This window comes from Tachysurus fulvidraco, chromosome 1 (assembly GCF_022655615.1).
Source record: "Tachysurus fulvidraco isolate hzauxx_2018 chromosome 1, HZAU_PFXX_2.0, whole genome shotgun sequence".
NCBI lineage: Eukaryota > Metazoa > Chordata > Actinopteri > Siluriformes > Bagridae > Tachysurus > Tachysurus fulvidraco.
In genome coordinates this window covers 5,780,719-5,796,753 of record NC_062518.1, presented here as the reverse complement: position 1 = coordinate 5,796,753, position 16,035 = coordinate 5,780,719, and the positions used below count along the sequence as shown (strand labels likewise).

The 16,035-nt window shown below is 38.2% G+C and overlaps 1 protein-coding gene across 6 annotated transcripts in view; it reads left to right on the top strand.

Annotated features, from left to right (window-relative positions):
* bdnf (brain-derived neurotrophic factor) overlaps positions 1-16,035 on the top strand; it is a 34,840-nt gene that overhangs the window by 6,632 nt on the left and 12,173 nt on the right. The window contains exon 1 of one of the 6 annotated variants that reach the window (XM_027137198.2): positions 10,417-10,677. The exons of 1 other annotated variant lie outside the window; for it this stretch is intronic. Coding sequence is in view for 1 of the 5 variants with exons in the window: in XM_027137188.2 (XP_026992989.1) it covers positions 11,479-11,481 (3 nt within the window). In the remaining 4 variants the exon portion in view is untranslated. Of the gene's footprint in view, positions 1-10,416; positions 10,678-11,342; positions 11,482-12,433; positions 12,637-13,418; positions 13,561-13,759; positions 14,554-16,035 lie in introns of those variants that run through there. 4 more of the 6 variants (XM_027137188.2, XM_027137196.2, XM_027137194.2 and 1 more) reach the window with 4 other exon arrangements.

The window sequence follows — 16,035 nt, the reverse complement described above, 5'->3', positions numbered from 1 at the left end:
TTATGTTGCTTTAACAAACACCTGCAATAAAAATTACACTTGCGAATGGTCATTTTCATCTTTTCTTTAGGAGATTAAAAAAACTGCATATCAAGTTGGCACTGATTAAAGGCTACATAGAAGCGAGTGATGCATGAAAACATTTGATATGAACGATATCAATGTAGCAGAAGCAATAACAAAGGATTTAGTCTTGGCTTGGTTTATTTTCCCTCCACATTACAGTGTGATGGGTGTGGGGAAAGAATGTGCTGTGTTTTTTAAGTTAAATTTCCGGTCATTTCCTCAAACACTGGCCACATTAGTACTGCAATTGTGGTGTGACTCATGACGACATATAGATCAGACGCTGGTTTTGCTCGATATTTGATTACTAATCAGGAAGCAGGGGATGAAGTGGAGTGTGTGTGTGTGTGTGTGTGTGTGTGTGTGTGTGTGTGTGTGTGTGTGTGTGTGTGTGTGTGTGTGTGTGTGTGTGTGTGTGTGTGTGTGTCCTTTAACGGAATGGAGGCACGCCAAGGCTCAGTTTATGAATGTTCTTCAATTTTCGTTGTTAAATTATTGCACTTTTCTTAAGGAAGGTATAATGCGCATACGCTCTTCATGCCAACTGACATGAGCATAAAGTATCATTCAGTTGAGCATTAACTCTCAGGAAGATGTTGTCGATTTTGATGTTAACAAGAGCTTTGAAGCTAGTGTTATAGGATGTTGTGTTATTTTTTCCCTCCGATTTTCCACAATCAGTCAGAAGCTACCAGTCAGGGAAGGTGATAGCTAGGACCTGCTTCTTCTTATAAATATGAAGTCAGCCAAGACCAATATAAACAATATATTTAAATAAAAGAACAAAAAAAAACATTGTTTTAAGAACAGTGGGGCATGGTGGCTTAGTTGTTAGCACGTTCGCCTCACACCTCCAGGGTTGGGGGTTTGATTCCCGCCTCCACCTTGTGTGTGTGGAGTTTGCATGTTCTCCCCGTGCCTCGGGGGTTTCCTCCAGGTACTCCGGTTTCCTCCCCCGGTCCAAAGACATGCATGGTAGGTTGTTTGGCATCTCTGGAAAATTGTCCATAGTGTGTGAGTGTGTGAGTGAATGAGAGTGTGTGTGCCCTGCGATGGGTTGGCACTCCGTCCAGGGTGCATCCTGCCTTGATGCCCAATGACGCCTGAGACCCGAGGTAGTTCGGATAAGCGGTATAAAATGAATGAATGAATGAATGAATGAATGAATGAATGAATGAATGAATGAATTAATTAATTAATTAATTAATGTTTTAAGAACTAAGCTGCAAATGAGCTATCAATTGTCATGACATACTAACAGGTCACTCCATGACATGATCTTAAGTTAACAAAAATTGATTGAATAGGTGTTATGAAAAACTGACAAAAGCAGACTTTTTGTCATCTGTTTGAAATTGTTTATGCAGAGTGGCATCAGTTGTCAGCAGGGGCTTATGTAGGTTTCACTAAAACCTCTGAACCTTCCCTTAGGTAACCAATCAGTGTGGTTTAAAATAATTTATATCACACATCTGTTAAATTCTCAAACCTGAAGGTATGGATTAATTTGGCAGATGTTCTGTCTTATCTAAAATGACAGGTTTATATTAATGCACTCATTCTAATCTGTTATCGTTTCTATAGTAACACTCGTTCACAGGAACTTGTCGGCCAAACGCTGCCCGTAATCTCTGTCCACTAATAAATGGATAAGAATATTTGTTGCTATTTACCAAAAGACAACATATAATCATTGATTTGGTGGTTTTCTGCTTGGAGACATTTATTTATTAACATTCATGGAAGGAGTCTTGGGTGTCAGCCCTTTGTAACGGTCAGTAAGTTTTCCACCATGGGAAAGTCTACAGGTCAGGGGTTTCTTGGTAACATGACAAGCTGTGGGATATTTTTGTCTTATAAACTTCAATATAAAGTGAAAAGAAATGTTTGTGAAAGAAAATTAAATTTAAGTATAAACAATTTGTTCAAATTGCAATTTTTTTCCTATATAAATTCTTTTTCTTACACTCTTTAACATCCATGTTATTTTTCTGTAAAAGCAAATGATTCACGAGCTACCGTGAATTATTCGGTAACGTCAGTGAAACATACAGTATGTATGTATGTATAATAGAAACAATAGTATTTCATCAGCAAGCAAATTCTTTTCAAGATCCAATTCCTATCAACTATCAAGTGCCGAGGCAGTCTGGGATTCAGGGACCTTAAATACTAAAGACTTTTGAAGACTAGGTTCATTGCAAAATCATTTAGGTTTGGTCAGAACACTACCTTTTGTCAGTCGAATGATGTCATAACCTTGAATACATGCATGTCTTGGGCTGTATGCTGGCCTGCGCAGCAATAAATGTGTGCCTATTATTTCTTAGGAAGAACTAAACATACATATTTATTAATATTAACTGTCAATCTCTTTATAATTTTCATACATTGATAGCGCATGATGCTCAAGTCCAAAAAATTTTGACAGTGTGAGAGAGAATGAGTAAGAGATGAATGGTGGAACAAGTGATGCTCATTCAGCTGTACAGTCTGTCCCTGAATCATTTTCTCCCACCCCCATTACTGCCAGAGGTTATTTTTACTGCCAGGTACGAGTAAGTCATGATGCGCAAGCCTCATTACTGATATTTATGGAACACAAATTGAAACCGAAAAATGATACAGCGTCCCCCCGAGGACCCATCCGCTCTTAATAGTTGTCGGTAAAGGCAGTGAAAGGAGGGGGTTCAAAACTGCTGACGGGCGGATTTCTTTCAGCCGCCGCGCACTTCAAATCTCATAATGATTCTAGAGACCAGACGAAGCCCAGATGTAATTAACTGCCACAAACAAGCACGCTCAGGTGACCTATGTAACAACAACAACATAAAACTGTGTCTACAGATGAAATTTAGAATAAAAATCTATAATCCTCAGGACTGTAGGCACACACCTTAGCAGTGTATTATGTGATGTTATTCTGTAGTATAGGTAGAGTTCAGGTACAGCCATTAAAATCTTTTACAAAATGTCACTTATGTCTCTGGTGTGATGTCTCTGTTTTTTTTACTGAAAAATGAAAAAAAATGCTTTTTTTTTATTATTAAGTAGAAATGTATTGAGGGGGGGTGTCACGGTGGCTTAGTGGTTAGCACGTTCGCCTCACACCTCCAGGGTTGGGGTTCGATTCCCGCCTCCGCCTTGTGTGTGGAGTTTGCATGTTCTTCCCGTGCCTCGGGGGTTTCCTCCGGGTACTCCGGTTTCCTCCCCCGGTCCAAAGACATGCATGGTAGGTTGATTGGCATCTCTGGAAAATTGTCCGTAGTGTGTGAGTGAATGAGAGTGTGTGTGCCCTGCGATGGGTTGGCACTCCGTCCAGGGTGTATCCTGCCTTGATGCCCGATGACGCCTGAGATAGGCACAGGCTCCACGTGACCCTGATGGTTAGTTTTGTTTCTCCGCTGTTCACGCCTTTATTTACACTGTGAAGATTATAGTAATCATTTTATATAATCACAGTGATGGAATATGCAGAAGTTCTTGTCACGATGTTTTGGAAATCCTTTTCGACCTTTAAGCTGAAGTTGTTGTTTTTTTACATTCCCAAAAGCAATTTGGCAGCAGAAGCAACGCAATGTTTTTTCTTTTTGTTCTTCTTTCTGAAAATATTTCAAAATCTTCATTATTCATGCAAGACTTGTCCTTGTTCTCCGGGCCATTTCTTTCCTGTAGTCATGTTTAATTGATGTGTGTAGCTTTACTGATCAGTATTACTGATCAGATTAAAAGTTTCACAAATCAGTTTGTTTATAAATCAGCTCTTAAGTTATTTCAGGTTAATATTGCTGTCTTACACTTTCTTACATGCTTATATACAGTAGGTGTTACTTAAGCTGTGGATACCACGGACATGTTACCATTACCTTTTAAAGTGGGTTCTATAAAAAATGTGAATATAACAGCTAGTTGTAGAAAGAGAACGTTACTTGAACCATATTTGCAGTGATATTTTTAAGGGTGGCATCTTTAGTAAAAAAGCCAAATGATCAAAATGAATAGAGGACAAGCAATATTTTCTTATATTTGGATCATTTTATTTTATATTTAGGCTATAGACTGTATAGCTGTCGATTTAATCTGCCTGCAGGTTGACACTCTTTGTTATACATTTTTTTTCCTTATAATGTGACAGATGACAAATAAAAGACTGCAATGCTTCAAAAAGGCTTTTGGTGTGAAAGGAAGCTATGCCCATGTTGTAAGCAGTCAGCTTCACATCACATCTTATTTAGAGCCTTGCTCTAATATGGCACAGAGAGGAAGAGTGTCACCTGAAAGCTCTGCAGCCCAGTCCAGGCATATGACTCACAGGGGCAGAGACAAGGACAGACACAGAGAGACAGGGACACAAGCAGAGAGGAGGAAAGGTGCCTCAGAGACCAGACCTTTCCTTGACTTTTTGGCATAAAACTGAGAGAGAAAGAGACAAGCTGTCTGTATTGTCAATCATTTTATTATTTAGTGCTTGGTAGAAAATTCACTTAAGAGATCAGTTGAACACAGTGTTTATTAAAAAAATTAGTTGATTGACTGTTCATCTGTAAAATATATTACAGATATGTACAGTATATAGGTATATACAGTTCAAGCTTTAACAATACGGTAACAAAAGCAACCAGGAAAGGAAATAATGCAGTTATGCCTTATAAAGTTTCATAATCCATCTATTACCTTGTAAGTGCTTTATTATTACATGACAATATTACAACTAATTCTTGGGCTCCACTTGTATTATAGTAGTGTAGTTAGAAATAAACTTCATGTCATTTTCAAAATAAATACTTTCTATCTAAGTGCTTTCACGAAATGAACTGAAGCAGTGCATCACATATAAATAAACATACAATACCTTTAATTTTGGCAAGAGTAAGTAGAGGTGATACGAACGAATAGGAAACCAATATTCTGAACGAACATATTATGTGTTTTTAATGGATGGATAGAAATACAGGTATGTTATAGGAGGAGTTGTACTTTGTTTAGAAAGTTTTCTCAAAAGGTTTTCAGTGCATCTTGTTGAGGCTAGAGTTCTGAATCTGAACTTCTTTCCTGTTGGTAGGAATTTGCAGACAGACATGAAGCTCATAATGAAACAAAAACGGTGCTCATTCAGTCATCCTTAGTAACTGCCTGGTTAGGGTTGTGGTGGTTTAAAGTAGTCTACTGGTTTGTCTAAATTTGGGGAAATTGTAGCAAATATATTTGTTAGTTAAGACAGGAGTTGCACTTTAGTGATGTAAATGAGGACCTGCTAGATAAAGAATTCATATATTCTGTCACTGTTGCCATTTTTCCCCCAGGGTTTTCCCATAGTTCCAAGGACACGGGGTAGGGTTCACATTTTATTAAAATATATATATATATAATATTTTAAACATAATAATAATAATAATAATAATAATAATAATAATAATAATAATAATAATAATAATAATAATAATAACAATAATAACAATAATAATAATAATAATAATAATAATAATAATAATAATAAACTTTGAATAGTGATACTGTCATTGACCCTAGGAAGAGTCAACAATGCTTTCTTTCATGCACTTGTTTTAAAATATTTATAACTATTTATAACTTTTTATGTTTCGGAGACACTTTAGGAGGCTTTTAATGCAAGTAGTTGTAAGATCAGATTGAAAAGATAGATTCTATTCTGTCGTTATTTATGCACTATTCATTATTTTCGTGATTTCTCACCTCAGGAACCAACCCGATCTCATGAGAAATTCACATGAACTAGAACAGTGTATGTGGCTAGATTACTACTTATTACTGGTCCGGTTCAAACACTTATAAAGCATCATTCATTACTGCTTACGACGTTCGTTTAACTTGAACCTTTTCCACAGCTTTTAAATGAGAAGGTGGTTGAAGATAATTTTCCTTAAGAGCAGCTCTGTCAGTAGTATTGGCTGTAATTCAAATCATAGGTATACATTAATGCCCTCAATCTACTTAGTAACAGCTTCACAGGAACTTGGATGGTTGGCTATATAACCTAAGGTAATTAATAAACAGATTTGAAATTATAAATTTGTTGTTGTTTAACAAAGAAAACTAAACTCTATAGTTGTTTTCTTTCAAGTTGGGTTTAGTTATTTATGAAAGGAGTCTCCAGTGTCAGTTTGATTTTAAAGCAGTTTCTCTGCAGTAGAAACATTGTTCAGGACCGAACATTGTGTGTTCTGGTTTCTCTGTAACAAGACAAGCATTCGTAGTAACTTGAAGAAAGAGAGAAAAGACAGTTTGGTGACTGTTTAAAACTGCTATAACATATCAGGGAATTTTTCCTTGCTATTGTTGCCTCTGGCTTACACGATAGGACATAAAGATAAATTTATAATTTATAATGAATATTCTAAATTTGTTTAATTATTTAAAGCTGCTGTGTAATAGTGTCCATTGTCAAAAGCAATAATCTGATCAAATTAAATGTGGTATGTGTCAGAAAGGGATGTGGTAGTGTTTAAGGTGTTGGACTACTGATTGGAAGGTCATGAGTTTGAATCCCAGGTCCACCAAGCTGCCACTGCTGGACCCTATGCAAGACCCTTAACCCTCAATTGCTCAGTTGTATAAATTGAAAGAATATTGTGTCACTCTGGATAAGGGTGTCTGCTAAATGCTGTAAATGTAACAAGAACTTGTCTTGTAAACTATTAGTAAAGAAACAAAATAGTAATTACTGCCAATTTGCTTTGGTAAACCATTTCAGGATTTGCTTTTATTAGAAGATCATCAACTTCCTTTAACAGCATTTCTTGTGTTTTATTCCTTACTTATAAGTTTATTATCAAGTGCCCTTTATTTTAAAACTAACAGAATTATTCCCATACAGACTGAACAAATACGAGGTTAGGGAAAGTGGGAAAATTATTTTTAACTAGACAATCAGCCAATACAATGTATTGATTGTTTATCATTACATCAAGACACCATTTCATTTTTCAGCATCATTCACATATTGTTGTCAACCATGTTAGGAAATCTGACATGTAGCTTGATCACATAAATAATTACATTTTTCAAGCAGTAAATAAATCAACAGGACGTTTACATAAGTTATAATAGTTTCAGCTAGCATCCCATGTAGTATATTTAGCAGATTTTACAAACAAACATTACAAACAAACAAATGATTGTAAAATTGTAATAATTTGCATAAGCCAACACGTGTGAAACATTGTAAATGGTTAAGGTCAGAGTGTGAAATGGAGACAACGGCCATAGCTTTAGTTTATTACTTCATTAGAATTCATATGCTGTTCTCTGAGCTCAGGTTGTTTACAAGCACTTTTAAATGTAATATCGCACCATATATCAGTTTAAAACACTACGATTCTCACTATTGCTCTTGAGTGAACACTCACTTCTTCACCTATGTATGCACTTACAAAATTTAACACATAAGTTCTGGTGGTAAAAGAGCTTTAACCGTAATGTTTAATTAGGAATCCTAACTCTCAATTCAATGTTATTTGTATAGTGCTTTTTACCAATAGGCAGCTTTATAGAAATCCAGTCAGTGGATTTGGATCCCTAATAAAGCAACCAGAGATGACAATGTGAGGAAAAACTCCCTCAGCTGACATAAGGAAGAAATCTTGAGAGAAACAGGAATCAAAAGGAAACCATCCTCCTCTTGGTGACACGGGGAGAACATGCAAACTCCACACACACAATGCGAAGATGGGAATCGAACCCCCAACCCTGGAGGTGTGAGGCGAACGTGCTAACCACTAAGCCACCGTGCCCCTCTGTTTTGAGAACAGCATTACATATATTAGTATTCCCAAAATCCAAATACTGGCCTTTTATGTGGATTATTTATTTATTTATTTCCTTTAGCCATAATGTGGCTTTGAAGCACTGAAACTGTGGGAAAAGAAAGCTGTGTTTCATTAACTCTTTGTGCTTTAGGTTAACGAGTCTACATTAAAGAAGCCAATGAATTTCTTATAAGCAACCATTTCTAAAAATATATAAATTAGTCGTTATATAAATACAGATACAATATTTACTGTAGTGTAGCAGTTTGAAGGAATTGTTTGTCTGATTTGTATTCAGTTTCTTCTTGTTACAGAGTCATTTAGCTAAGACAGGAATGATGTATCCTTCCAAGGATGGTTCTGATTGGGCCTGAACATAGACTGTTTATATTTTAATGAACCCTTTACTTTATGTATATTTGTCAAAGCAAGATGGAAGTGTTGATCCTTTCAAATCAAGTGGCTTGTAGGTAAAATATTGTATTAACCAATTAGCAGAAACCCAACATTGATTAATTTTCCTATTATATTTTATATATTTTTTAACTAATCAATGAATATGAATGAAATAATGAGGAGAATGAGAGTGGCACAATGGGAAAGTACCTTAGCTAACTGGTGAGTTCAAATCTGAATGATAACACGGCCATCAGTGGAAAAGGAGAGCAGAAGTTTGGGAAAAGATACTGTTGCCACCTCAGATTCTTAGGGTCCATCTATCCATGTCATTAGATGGACCCTAAGTAGTTTTCAAAAACATTTGTATGTATGTATAAGGTACTCTGAGATGGATTGGCATCCCATCCAAGCTGCATTCCCACCAAATCACAAGCCATCCAGATCCTCTGTGAGCCTGACCAGGATTGCTAATGATGAATGAATGAATGAATGAATGAATGAATGAATGAATGAATGAATGAATGAATGAATGAATGAATGAATGAATTCATTCATTCATTCATTCATTCATTCATTCATTCATCAATTAATTGGAGCCATTTTTGTTTCATATAAAATGCTATGAAAAACTATTAAATGAGGCACAAGGAAATGAAACCAGAGAAGTAAACAAACTCAGAATCATGTAAGACTGTTACTATGGAGCTTTGGCCTGAAACTGAGTGCTGTGTTGCATTAATGAAGTATAGGTAGTGATTTCTTCAGCATGGTACACAGCAATAATATTTTGTTCAATTGCTAAAATAAAATTGTCCAGTGGCTATGATGCCTTCAATTGTTCCAGCACTTTCTGTGCTTGCATGAGGCATGCATAAATGATAAAAAATAAAATCATGTGCTAACAATCTACTTTAGATCATTAGCATTCTGGCATTCACAATGAGAGCAGGTCAGGGGCAGCACCCACTAGGAGAGGACAGAAGCGGGTAGTATCCCAGATGACTGGCATTCAGAAGGCACTATCTGTACACGAGAGGTGTGGGGGAGGGCAGGGGTGGCATGCAGAGCCATGAGTGAGTCAGCCACGGAGCCTGTGAAAACTGTGGGAGAGAAAGCAGAACAGAGAGCAAGAGAAGACCAGAGCAATGCTGTGAATGCCACTATGATTAAAAAAAACAAAAAAAAAAAACAGAGGAAAAAGAGTACAACTTAGTGTGAAGGAGGTGTTCGACTTCGCATTATATGAGTCTACTGACCAACCCTGGCCGCCTACGTTTTAAAAGATATGATTAATATTGTCGTAGCATGATATGATATTTAGCAGTGTTCATCAGAGCAGCCTACTGAACTTGACCAATGTGACGCCCTCCCCCACCATCCATCTGCATCATCTTAAAAAACGGACGTCTCTCCGTTACACCCACCACCATTTGAACATGCTGATCAAAGTTAATCTGGGGCACTCCTTTGCCACTGACCCCATGCTAGGCTCTTAAGTGTCTCAGGTTACAACACATAAAAGTGTTTGTGAAGTGTGAGAAGAAGAGCAATGGACCGATAAAGTGGTGTCATGTCTTATAATCAAATTGTAAGTTACATGGCTTTGTTAGGGTTCAAGCTGTCTGAAGTTGACATAACGTGCATGTTCACTCCTGACAGCCAAGTACTAATAAGGCTGAGAGGAAACAGAAAAGCTGTTTTGCTGTGAATATTCTTGATATTTGTTATAAATAAGCATGAATACGCATAATATAAGGGGACTTAAAAATAAGTTATTTTAACTATGGTTCTTGTGTATATGTTGAATATATGAGCATGGGAATCTATCATCAGATATTCGATGTAAGTTTTTGGGTGCTTTCTATTTAGGCATGTCTGTTTTTTCCTTCTTGACACGTGTGTGTGTGTTTGTGTGTGTGTGTGTGTGTGTGTGTGTGTGTGTGTGTGTGTGTGTGTGTGTGTGTGTGTGTGTGTGTGTGTGTGTGTGTGTGTGTGTGTGTGGTATATTACCTGTAGCTCACACACTCCTTTCTGTGACCGTGTGAGATTTCTGACATACTGTTTTAAATCTTTTCCAACTTGTGCTGAAGTTCAATCTCGGGTAAATACCACCTATTACTCATGATACTTCCTAGCACATTTGTAGGACACATGCAAGCATATCGCCTCGTCACTGCATAACAATTAGCTGTGTGAACGCACACCGTGCGACTGATGGAATTTTCCTGATAACACACAACGTTTGCGCTCTGAGTTCGCGGCTGCAAAATGAACCGTTACTCCTCTTGACGACACAAAAAAAAGGAAGCGGAGGAAACAGATATCGTTCTGCACAAGTTACGACCATACTTGACTATCGACGCGGACTTCACCTCCGTTCTCACACTAGTGCTTAAACAAGGAGGCGTTCAGACAGTGGTGCACAGATGTAAGTATGCACTTAAAACACGTTTTGCTCTGATCATCTTTCAGCTTCAGGTTTTATGCAGCAACAAGTCGCCCTAAACTTTATTCTGGCTTGATGCAAGATAATGTATTATTGGATGCTGGATAAATATTTTGCTCTTACCTGACTCAGGACCATCTCATCCAGAACACGTCGGAAAGTGCGCGTGAAGTTGACATTATGACGCGCGCTATATAGGGCGTGCAGTGAGGCGGCGGGTCACATCAAAAGGAGCACTTGCGCTCGGGATCTTAACTTTTCCGGTCAGTGTTTTAATTGCTCTATCAAAGTGTGTGTGTGTGTGTGTGTGTGTGTGAGAGAGAGAGAGAGAGAGAGAGAGAGAGAGAGAGAGAGAGAGAGAGAGAGAGAGAGAGAGAGAGAGAGAGATTTTGCCGGTCAGCTTCGCTCGTGCGCGCCAAAACTTCACCGTGTGTGCGTGATTTTCAATCACGTTAAGGCGTTCGCCTGAGCGCGTTCACCGATTAAACAGAGCCAATATATCCGTTTTTGGGGAGTTATTCAATCGCGTCTTCCTCTCTCTATTATTTTTTGACTTGTTTGTCCTATCGACAGAAAGCAGCTGAGGTGTCAGGGAGTTTAAAGCACGCGGATATTGCAAAAGAGGGTTATTAGATTCATAAGTCACCCAAGTGGTGGGCGATTTACTGAGCACGGCAGAAGTTCTCGTATGATGACTTCAAACAAGACACATTACCTACCAGCATCTGTTGGAGCGTGTGGATATTAAAACACTGCTATCTCCAGCACAGCATTGGGGGGAAAATGGTAAGTAGACAGGAATCAGCTACGCTTGCGGGATGCAGTGTGCCCTGAAATTGACATTGCTTGCAGAAAAGGGCTTGTAGGTAAATAGAACAGTAGTTGGATGGGTGGTCTCCTGCTTATGGACGCCAGTAGTAAAGGCTAATGGCTGGGTATAGTATAGCCAACAATGTAACTTTGCTCTGGTCTATAAAAAAATCGGAGCCTGAAATGTTAAGAGGTATACAAAGGATTTGATTAAATAACCACTTTAATGGGTATTTTTCATCTTTTGGTAGTGTGCCAAACTGTCTGCTTTGTTTACTGTCGGTGTTTGGGGTTTTTGTCTTTCCATTTTGTACTAAATGTGCCTTTTTTCTCTTTTCGATGTCAGTGTAAAAGCAACATGTGTAGACATGTCGATGTGCCCTGCAGGACATGAGCGGTGCTGCGCATCAAAGCGCGTTACTGAACGGGACCTGTTACAGTGGGATTTGGGGACTCCTGTTAGTGGAAAGACAAGTGGCCTTTTGAAATAAGTGCTTCTTTTGTATAAGAAAACATCCCGCCAGCATGTGATCAAATATTTACAGGACGGGCTTGGCAAGGATATATATTCACGTGACGAGGCGTGGGGAAGCAATAGAGTAAAGCCATATCAAGTGACATTTAAAGAAAGTATAGATTTTTTTTTTGCCTCAGTGTAACCTTATAGCTTTGCAACGATTTCAGCACTTTGGACAGAGGCACCGGAGTCGCTAAACGGACTTTTAACTTTTAACACAGGACTGGACGTCGCCTATTGAGCTTTGCAAATCCTTCTGACAAAAGCTAGGGAGCTGTTTCACGTTGGTCCTGTTTAAAAAAAAAAAACAGGAAGCACACTCTTTTCTAGGAAGCCCCTGTGAACGAGAATAAAACGAAGAGAGAGAGAGAGAGAGAGAGAGAGAGAGAGAGAGAGAGAGAGAGAGAGAGAGAGAGAGAGAGAGAGTCAGTAGAGAGCTGCTTGCTTTGCTTTGCTTGGAGTTGGTGGACGCTTTTCTTTCGGTGTTAAAGTTGAAGTCTTTGCGCTGCTGCTTCTTCCTCCAGCTCCACTTGGTGCGTAGCGTTAACTTTGGGAGATGCGAGTGTTGGTCGTGGAGATCTAACCACTGATAGTGGTTGTCGGCTCTTAAACAGGTAAGAAGCGTTTCCGTTTTGATCCACCGTAGCTAGAAGCATGTTTGCGGGGGCTTGTCATTTCATCAGCACGGAAATATGATATGGCTTTTCCCATATTTGAAGTTTGGTTTGTGGTTATGAAAGGTTCCGTCACGCTGTTGGGAATAAGGTTAGGGATGATGCTTGATGTGGGGGAGTCTGTACAGAGAGGACAGCGACTTGTGAAGGAAATGGTATAAAAATATCTTAAGATATCTATATATATACCTCACTTCTTTGACTTTGCTAAAAGACCAACCATTGTGTTTGTTTTCTTTTTTCTTTTTATTGTGCAGCAGCTGTAACATGTAGATTGTAGTGATTAAAAAAGTTGCTCCAGTTTAGCAGGAGGTTCTTATGAGTCATTCATGAAGATGTGATACGCTTTTTATAAAATGCAATCAATTATACATTTATTTGTTGAATAACCCGAAAAACAGGTAAATGTGTGCATTGTTTACCTTATGCAAGAAATTAGCTTTCTATTTTTGTCTATCTTTTTTGCATTTTTTTTCGTTCTTTTTCTTTTTTGTTGTTGTGCGTATGCAAATCTCACCATAATCGTACAGTATATGCGGAAAATCAGTGAATGAATTGTGACATGCTTACTTGCATTTTGTTGGTGCTGGCTGGGTAATAATGCGTGTCTCATTTAAAATATCTATCTATCTATCTATCTATCTATCTATCTATCTATCTATCTATCTATCTATCTATCTATCTATCCGTCCGTCCGTCCGTCTATATGTCTGTCTGACTGTCTGTCTGTCTATCCTTTTGCTGGATTCGCCTTGTGATTATCGACCAGTCTAAATATGGTTTCATTTGCGTAGCTAGATCGTTAACCCTTTGCATCGTTCCTAAGTGCTGGTGCAGTCATGGATATCTGTGTAATCTGTGTTGGTAAGTGTGTCCTCGCACTACGTCCTCTTGGTTATGTTTCTACAGTGAGTGTTTTTTTTTACTACATGCGCGCTCCTCCGTTTCATTCATGCCTGGATTTCCAGCCCTCATCCCAGCATCACCTGCTCCTTTCTGGCTTCCGCGCACATCCGTACAATCACTGGGGGGGAAACATAACAAAACAAAACAAAACAAATAACTTCCGTTTAAACTGTTGAGGTCAACAGACAAAACCATAATCGCCCGTCGTAAGGGTTTTTTAAAGGTCGCATATTTATTTTCCATATAAACGGAATAGGAATTGGGATAGGCGTGGTCACACACCGCCGTTTGTCACGGCTCGGTAGATGGAGGCGCCGATAAGATTTGCCCGATAAGGGGAAATGGCTGAGACAGGGGCTTCAAGCGAGCGGCGGAAAGAAAGCGGAAAGAGAGAGAGATGGGCAAAGAGAGAAAGCGAATGGTCAGCGTTTTTAAAAAGGAAAACCTCGCTCCTGGTTTGGTGACTTTTGATGCCGAATAAGTTTAAATAATTTGTCTCGGTTACAGAGAGAGAGGGAGAGGGAGAGGGAGAGAGGGAGAGACGATGGATACGAGCGGCGCTCCTTATCCTTTTCTTTCTTCCGCTTTTCCTTGTATCCGCTTCTGCTCCATGCAAGACTCATGGCTTCACCTAAAAACTGCATACAACCTTCCTAACTAGCATGTCAGAACAGTAGGTACCTATTATTTTGACATGTTATTCAGGACGGTAGTGGGCGGTTATGGATGTAACCTGTGCTTTAAGGGCATAGCGGCTTTAATGGCATTGACATTCAGGCAGAAAAGCCAGAGATATCTCCAGCTTCTCCAGCTTTAATCAAGAGGCCATCATGCGGAACATGTCTTATTATATCTATTTCATCTGCCTTTTAGTTCTTTATGATCGTTTCCCCCCAACCGTTTGTCCGGGGCTCACGAGCCTCTTTCGCGTTGCATCTCTGGTAAATTCGGGTAATTTTCTTCATTAAAATATTTGTGTGCTTCCTCGTGTGTTTGTATAATTACAAGGTACAATGTGATAGCGTTTAATTGCAACCATTTAATATGTGCACTTATGGATATTTAGGCAGTGTTTGGTGAACAGGTCAGACCACTGAACAGAATTTGTAATAATAGGAATTAATCGTGTTTAATGTTTAATGCTTAATGTTTATTCTATTGTCAGTTAAAGCGTTACTATTGTGCATTGCATTATTACTCCAGAAAATGAGAAGAAATTTGATAGCATTGCAAATATGTGGATAGATCGTTTGCTCCTGGCATGCTATAACGAAACGATGTTCAGCTTGCATATAAAATGTTTATTTTTAGGGTTGAAAAAACGTGCCCTTGAATTGGCTTGTGTGCGCGTTGGTTGTGTGTGGGGGGTTTGTGCTTATGATGAAATATATTTCTTTTCTGTTCGGAGATGTTTTCTCATCCTTTTGTGAGGATTTTTTTTTTTTTTTTTGCTGTTTTTTTTTTTTTTTTTAATTTTTTGGGTTTTTTGGGGGGGGGTGTGTGTGTGTGTGTGTGTGTGTGTGAGAGAGAGAGAGAGAGAGAGAGAGAGAGAGAGAGAGAGAGAGAGAGATGTAGGCTTATGGTGTGGGTATGGGTGTGGGCAAGGGGGTGGGGGTGGTGGGCACGACACACTTTGTATGTACGAAAGGCTTTTTTTTTTTTTTTAATAGAACTTTCTGCAATGTACGTCATCGGACCAGTCCATAAATGGGGTTGTGTCATCTGAACGAGAATCTCCCTCTCCCTCTCTCTTTCTCTCGCTCTCTCCGCACTCTGAGCTGCAGAGTTAGGGCGGGCGCGCGTCTAAAACAAATCTAAACAATGGTAGGTTTCATTCCACAAAAGCCAGGTTTCAATATATTGATCTTCTCCGGTCTCTTTTGCTTATTTTTATAACATATAAATATATAAATATAGCCACAATCTAGTCATATACGTTTTTTTTTAAATTGCGAAACTGTAGCGTATATCCGATAATCAGGTTATTTTGAATGATATAATAAATAGATGCGTGGATTTGTTCTGGCGCAGAAAAAAAATTGCTCAGGAGATTATGTTGAATTCCTCAGGAAATTATGGGCTCAGCAATCAAAATAAAAAAAAATGTACAAAATAAAATGCGTTTATTATTATTATTATTATTATTATTATTATTATTATTATTATTATTATTATTATTATTATTATTATAAGAATTATTATTATTATAAGAATTATTAATAATAATAATAATAATAATAATAATAATAATAATAATAATAATAATAATAATAGTTTCCGTAGTAGTGGACAGTTGTTGTTTTTTTAAATACAAGCTGTACCTTTTTTATTGACACAAAATAATCCAATCAATTATTCAGCCAACATCTTGAAGGGGCGGAAGAAATGTATTTTTAGCATTTGACGCAGCCCAGCTGACAACTTAATATAGCA